The sequence below is a fragment of the Salmo salar genome, chromosome 17 (assembly GCF_965601325.2).
Source record: "Salmo salar chromosome 17, fSalSal1, whole genome shotgun sequence".
NCBI classification, from domain to species: domain Eukaryota; kingdom Metazoa; phylum Chordata; class Actinopteri; order Salmoniformes; family Salmonidae; genus Salmo; species Salmo salar.
In genome coordinates, this window is record NC_138307.1 from 47,287,336 (window position 1) to 47,295,122 (window position 7,787).

The 7,787-nt window shown below is 44.8% G+C and overlaps 1 protein-coding gene across 2 annotated transcripts in view; it reads left to right on the top strand.

Annotated features, from left to right (window-relative positions):
- cerk (ceramide kinase) overlaps positions 1-1,895 on the top strand; it is a 39,500-nt gene extending 37,605 nt beyond the window's left edge. For both annotated transcript variants that reach the window (XM_045699670.2, XM_014152780.3), the window contains one exon: positions 316-1,895. In XM_045699670.2, the coding sequence (XP_045555626.2) occupies positions 316-427 (112 nt within the window). In that variant the 3' untranslated portion in view covers positions 428-1,895. The remainder of the gene's footprint in view (positions 1-315) is intronic.
- Positions 1,896-7,787: the final 5,892 nt, after the last annotated feature.

Genomic DNA, 7,787 nt, shown 5'->3' on the forward strand with positions numbered 1-7,787 from the left:
TGTAGCATCATCTGAGTTGAACTTTTATTAAAGTCAGGGTCTCTATACTGCATTAACTGCCACACTACTACTGGACCATTCCAAAACTCATCACAGTGTTTCTGTAACCAAGCCACGTGAAAGCTAAATAGCAATCTCAGTTTTTACTCTAAAATGGACAATAAAGCTTCTGAACTTGGAACCTGATCTCCATTCCATTAGTTTTACATCTGTGATATGAACAGTAAAGTCCGACTAGAAACGAACACTCATTATGTTGATAAATGTGTAACTGTTCTTCTGTGTGTGTGTGTGTGTGTCTCTCTCTCTCTACAGTGTTCACTGCCAGCTGATCAGACTATTTGCCCGAGGTGTCGAGAGGGGGACCACGTTTGACACTTACACATGGTCTGTAATAGAAGGATCAAATCTCTCGTGGCAAGCTTAGGGTGACCAACTGTCCCAAATTGTGCTAGAAAGTCTTGCATTTGGACCCTTTATCCCTCATCCTGCAACCACACATGCGTGTCCTGCATTACATTTATTTTTTATTGTAACTAATACTCATTTTTAAAAAGTCAGTTTGTCACGTATTTCAGACTTCCCATATATTTGATGAGTATTGCCATCAGCTTGCGCTTTTGACAAGAAATATAGGCCATCATATGGAGCTTTCCCTTCCCGAGTCAAGTATCTTTCCTGATGCATCTCCTCCCCAGAACTTAAGTGAGTATCTGCCGCAATTACACAAGATTGTAGTACAGGTTTCCGAGAATATGGAGACCCATAATGAGACGAAAGAAAAGGAGGAATCTGTTCTATGTACCTCAATCAAGTATGTGACTGATGTTCTGTGTGGACATCCAAAGACAATGGGATGGTAGTAGAAATCACCTAGCTAGACTGTCAGTAATGCCTCACCGTTTCTGCATATCGCTGTGATACAATGTGAGGGCAGAGAAACTCATGGGTAATCAGAGGTCCCTAAGTGATTGTGCTTTCCCAGGAAGTATCGCACCTGTGGCACAGAGCAACAGTTTGTCTATATAGAAGTTATTTAGTTAAGACTAGTAACCCCCTCACTAGCGGGGGGGGGGGGGGGGGGGCTGCTGCCAGTGGGTTGTCCTTTGTGTGTAGGGTAATGTCTTTGTGAGAGTGCCATCATAATGAGTTAGCGCCGTTACAATTATACACCAGCCTGCCATCAGACAGATGCTGCTTCCTACAGCCAAAACATCAGCCAACTCTAGGACACACACACACACACTCCATGCACGCACACACATCTATCATCTGCCACTGTGAAACCACACACAAACCTAAACTCTCAACACTGTGGGAGGCTCGGCCTGTTCTTTTGGAAACCTCTCCAAGATCATTACTGGTTGCCGTGAAAGGCCATGATTATATTTCAACTCTGAGCTGTGAGTGAATCAGGTAGTGCTATAATGTTCCCTGTGGGTGTATGGTCTATGTGGCTGTCAGGTTCTGATGAACTGGCTGATGTTAGTCTCTTTGCTGTACATTACATATATCTGTTTGGAACCAAAAGGTGTCAGTCCCACCCTGACTCGCTAAGCCAGCTGAAATGGGGGAACGTTTTGACTAACACATGAGTTCTGCTGAAGGCTTTATAATGACTGAATATTATGTAATCCATTCATCTTGCAGGGCTCAAGATGACATGACAAACTGTGTGTAACTAACCTGTGATGTGGATTATGATTTGATAAAGATTTAATATGTTTCGATACAGATGAATAAAGTGCTTTTAAACTAATAATAGCGTGTTAACATTTTTATTTTTCTAGAAATGGTGGGAGGGCATTTTGAAGATTGTGACTTTGGTGTCAAGTGCAAATTGTATTTCTTACAGTAGGCTTTGAGGCTTTTAATAAACGTAAAGCCTTCATCAACCTTGTGCAGGATTTGTAATGGGTCTATGCATGTTCTTTGTTCATTTCTTAACCGTGTCTCTTCTCTTGTTATTCCTTAAACAGGAAGGACATTTGCCACACACAAAAGCACAGACTGAAAAACGGGCCTCAGATGCAGCCCTGTCGGTGGCTGGCATCCCTATCCTCTCTTGGCATGGTTTACAGGATGTTATTATAAATTAACTACATGAAACCAATACATGTTTCCCTGTTATCTCTAAGGGTCTTCCATAATGCTGGATGCGCCGCAAAGCCCATTCCGCTGACAGATATGCTTTACTGGGGCAAGGGACGAATGGGACGCCACAGCATTTAATGGGCTTATTACATAAAAACGACTGCAGGGGAGATATAAATTGTCTCTGGCTCCTCTCTTCTCCCCTGGCGTCCGATGGAGAGATATTTTGCCTCGGACACATTTGTTCATCCACCCAGTCTCGCTCACTGTTTTTGATATGGCCCATACATTACGGTGCTATCTGGACCGGCATGGCAATGAAGTAATGTGATTTTCCGATCTCCTCTTCCTACCCGTAGAGTGCATTCAATTTCCTCCCTCTCTCCTCCCATCTTTCGGGCTTCACTGTGTTGTCATTGAAAGCGGATTGCGGGTCGCATTCCCGTCGGGACCCACTGTCTCATTCTCAAGAACCCGGCCTTCGTCCTGAGACACAACAATAAACCCACACACAGCCAGCTGCTGTCCTTGGCTCACACCTAAACTGCATGGAGATTGGAGACAACTCATTGTGAGTGTGATTACACTTGCATTTTTACCCAGACGATGAGTTTCCATTCCCATCCACCTTGAGACAGCTCTGCTCTGTCAGAACCCAGGATAGTAGCTGTCTACACTGATCCCTAGTCTCGGGCCCTAAAGTGCCACAGCTGGGCTCAGGTAATGCATTCTAATGGGCAAGAGAAACAGCCACTCCAGGTAAGGAGCCAATGCAGCAATGCAGGAGAAATCGTAAGGCCATGTGATGCAGAACTGGGTAAGCAAACCATTCGGGGCCTTAAAAGGTTCACTTTTGTTTTTGAAGATAACAAACGATATCACCACATTGAGGGGGGGATATCTAGTCAGTTGCACAACTGAATGCTTTCAACTGAAATGTGTCTTCTGCATTTAATCCAACCCCTCTGAATCAGAGAGGTGTGGGGGGGCTGCCTTAATCAACGTCATCGGCACCCGGGGAGTACTTGTTGTTGGGGGTTAACTGCCTTGCTCGGCACAGGGATTTGAACCAGCGACCTTTCGGTTACAGGCCCAACGCTCTTAACTACTAGGCTACCTGCCACCCCCTCTGAGAGGGAGAGCTGGAGAAAGTGTTTTGTATTTCCTGAGGTGGTGGCTATGAGCAGAGGAGAGCAAGAACCAGGATCAGAGGAGTGAACCCAAAGTGTTGCTGGCTGCCGCAGGGCTCTATCCATCTATTGATTGTAGCAGTTCTCCTGTTTCCATTTCTCCTCAAAGAACTCCTGTGAGACTGCCACAGATCAATGAGTCCAACACTCTCACTTCAAACACCCTGATACCTGGCCCCCATCACCGCAGGCCATGAGAGGACTGACCACACACACTACACCACTGTGCCAGACTAGGCAGTCTGCTATGAGAGCTGTGTATACCCAATTACCCCAACCCCTAGCTCTGTGCGGGCTGGGCCTACACTGGCCCTCTCAATGTAACCATACATAGCCTCTCAGTGGGACACTAATAAAAACTTCACAGGCCTGGCTGGAGAGAATGTTACCTACTGGGAGGTCACAGTCAGACAGGAGTGAACAGTGGAGAGAGTGTGGTGAGGTAAAGCCTGTATTGGTTCGGAACCTGTCTCTGTCTACAAATGAAGGCATGCTTCATTGCAGTCGAATGATTGCCATCCACAATAATCAGCTGTCGGATAGAATTCCCAAAACACCGGCATTTGCTGCTGTCATTTACTTCCTGTTTAATTACAAACATAAGATGATGCATGACATGGCAAGGTGAGCAGAGACCTTTCTGCCTGCAGCAATTTACCCTCAGGTGTAGTAAGGCTTCTGCAGGTACCATGGTTTAGGTCAATTTTTTATTTTTTATTGAAAGCAGTCAATTCAGGATTTAAACTGAAATTCCAATTCAATAATTGTAAAAAGGCAGTCTATTTTCAATGACTTCTCAATAAACTTAAAAATGAAAAGCTATTTAAGTTGACTACATTCAATCGAATTGACTCCAACCTTGGTCTCTACCAGACAGTTAGTCAGTTGATTAGGACTGTGTGTATTCTGAAACAGCTTTTTCTCTGTCCAAATCAGACCAGCCTAGCTGGACTTGTTCTGTAGCGAAACACTCCAAGTTATTGCATCCCTAATGGTGCTTAAAGTAATTACACTACATAATGTTCCTCCTTTTCCCCCTTCGCTGAGCCCCATCAGATCAGCCCTGGTGTCCAATGGGAACAATGTACACATCCCAAATGGCATGCTATTCCCGACATAGTGCACTACTTTTGACCAGGGCCCATAAGGCTCTGGTCAAAAGTTGAATAGGGTGCCATTTGAGACACACACTATGTCTTCCATTCCCCTCTAAATGATACTATTAACCATATTGCATTTGATGACTCTCAGGCAACTCAAGTCAAATGAGGCTCGGTTCACTGAGAGTTTAATTGACTGGATACAAGGTTTATCTAAAAGATTGCATGGTTGGATAGAAAACAACTACAGCATAACACGTTGTTAGAAGAGATTTATGTTGTTAGGCAGTATTTCTAAGATCTGTTGTGCATTGTTATACATTCATCACCACAACCTCAAACTGACTATCCTACCGATCCTTGACTTTGGCAACGTCATTTACAAAATAGCCTCCAACCCTCTACTCAGCAAACTGGATGTAGTCTATCACAGTGCCATCCGTTTTGTCACCAATATACCACCCACCACTGCGACCTGTATGCTCTCGTTGGCTGGCCCTCACTACATATTCGTCGCAAAACCCACTGGCTCCAGGTCATCTATAACTCTTTGCTAGGTAAAGCCCCGCCTTAGGTCACTGGTCACCATAGCAACACACACCCGTAGCACGCGCTCCAGCAGGTATATTTCACTGGTCATCCCCAAAGCCAACTCCTCCTTTGGCTGCCTTTCCTTCCAGTTCTCTGCTGCCAATGACTGGAATGAATTGCACAAATCACTGAAGCTGGAGTCTTATATCTCCCTCACTAACTTTAAGCGTTAGCTGTCAAAGCTGTCAAAGCAGCTTATCGATCACTGCACCTGTACACAGACCATCTGTAAATGGCCAACCCAACTACCTCATCCCCATATTGTTATTTATATTTGCTTATTTGCACCCCAGTATCTCTACTTGCGCATCATCATCTGCACATCTATCACTCCAGTGTTAATGCTAAATTATGATTATTTTGCCACTATGGCCTATTTATTGCCTTACCTCCCTAATCTTACTACATTTGCACACACTGTATATAGATTTTTCTATTGTGTTATTGACTGTACATTTGTTTATCCCATGTGTAACTCTGTGTTGTTGTTTTTGTTCTCAACTGGCCTACCTGGTTAAATAATGGTGAAATAAAATAAGTAAATAAATAAAAATACCTTGGAGGAAATATAGACATTTTCTACTTTGCAGTTGGATGAGATGGGTTCCTTATATCAACTGAGGTGGTCTGCGTCCCAAATGGCACCCTATTCCCTACATGGAGCACTATGGGCCCTGGTTAGGAGTATGGGCCCTGATCAAAAGTAGTGCACTATAAAGGGATTAGGGTGCCATTTGGGATGCATTCCTGGTCTCATTAGGAGTGTGTTTTGGCATTGAGAAGAATGCATTGGCTGGCTGATTAATTGATCATCCTGTTGGTCTAGACTGCCAACATCACACCCGTTCTTCAGCATCAGGTCAAACACAAAGACACAGTAGGAAAAACAAACTCCCATCTACACTACATGACCAAAAGTATGTGGACACCTTGTCGTCGAACATCTCATTCCAAAATTATTATTGGCCAGGCCTTGCTGCTATAACAGCCTCCGCTCTTCTGGGGAGGTTTTCTGCTAGATGTTGGAACATTTCTGTGGGGACTTGCTTCCATTCAGCTACAAGGGCATTAGTGAGGTCGGGCACTGATGTTGGGCAATTAGGCCTGGGTCGCAGTCTCGTTTCAATTCATCTCAAAGGTGTCCGATGGGGTTGAAGTCAGGGCTCTGTGCAGATCAGTTAAGTTCTTCCACACCGATCTTGACAAACGATTTCTGAATGGATCTCGCTTTGTGCATGGGGGCATTGTCATGCTGAAACAGGAAAGGGCCTTCCCCAAACTGTTGCCACAAAGTTGGAAGCACAGAATCATCTAGAATGTCATTGTATTCTGTAGCTTTAAGATTTAATTTTACTGGAATTAAGGGGCTTAGCCCAAACCATGAAAAACAGCCCCAGACCATTATTCCTCCTCCACCAAACTTTACAGTTGGCACTATGCATTGGGGCAGGTAGCGTTCTCCTGGCATATGCCAAACCCAGATTTGTCCATCGGACTGCCAGGTGGTGAAGCGTGATTCATCACTCCAGAGAATGCGTTTCCACTGCTCCAAAGTCCAATGGCAGCGAGTTTTTCACCACTCAAGCCGATGCTTGGCATTGCGCATGGTGATCTTAGGCTTGTGTGCGGCTGCTCGGCCATGGAAAACCATTTTATGAAGCTCCCGACGAACATTTGTGCTGATGTTACTTCTAAAGGCAGTTTGGAACTCGGTAGTGAGTGTTGCAACCGAGGACAGACAATTTTTATATGCTATGCACTTCAGCACTAGGCAGTCCCGTTCTATGAGCTTGTGTGGCTTACCACATTGCGGCTGAGCCGTTGTTGCTCCTAGACGTTTCTACTTCACAAAACCAGCACTTACAGTTGACCGGGGCAGCTCTAGCACAGCAGAAATGTTATGAACTGACTTGTTGGAAAGGTGACATCAATTCAAATCAAATGTATTTATATAGCCCTTCTTACATCAGCTGATATCTCAAAGTGCTGTACAGAAACCCAGCCTAAAACCCCAAACAGCAAGTAATGCAGGTGTAGAAGCACGGTGGCTCCCTAGAAAGGCCAAAACCTAGGAAGAAACCTAGAGAGGAACCAGGCTATGAGGGGTGGCCAGTCCTCTTCTGGCTGTGCCGGGTGGAGATTATAACAGAACATGGCCAAAATGTTCATAAATGACCAGCATGGTCAAATAATAATAATCACAGTAGTTGTCCAGGGTGCAACAAGTCAGCACCTCGAGTAAATATCAGTTGGCTTTTCATAGCCGATCAAAGGAGAGAGAGACGTGCTACGACGGTTCCACGTTGTAAGTCACTAAGCTCTTCAGTAAGTCCATTCTACTGCCAATGTTTGTCTGTGGAGGTTGCATGGCTGTGTGCTCGATTGGATAATCCTGTCAGCACCGGGTGTGGCTGAAATACCTGAATCCAGTCATTTGAAGGGGTATCCACATCCTTTTGAATATATAGTGTACTACTTCCGCTGCATCCATTTCTCTCTCTCCTTTGGTCTCATAGAGCTTGGGGATGTTTGGTTTACAATACATTAGTCTCTTCCCCCCCTCCTGTGTCATTTTATTTCACATGACTCTCTTCCTGTTTGTCATTGCTGGGGATCATGGGCCATTGCGTCAGTGGAAAGGACCCTGTATGGAGCACAGCATGACAATGACAAACAAATGTTGTCATTATCTGATGGGGTTAAACTGACGTTACCTCCAGGAGGGAGACATCTTATCTTTGTCGGGGAGGAGAACACACACAAGCGCGCCACACACACACACACACACACACACACACACACACACAAGCAG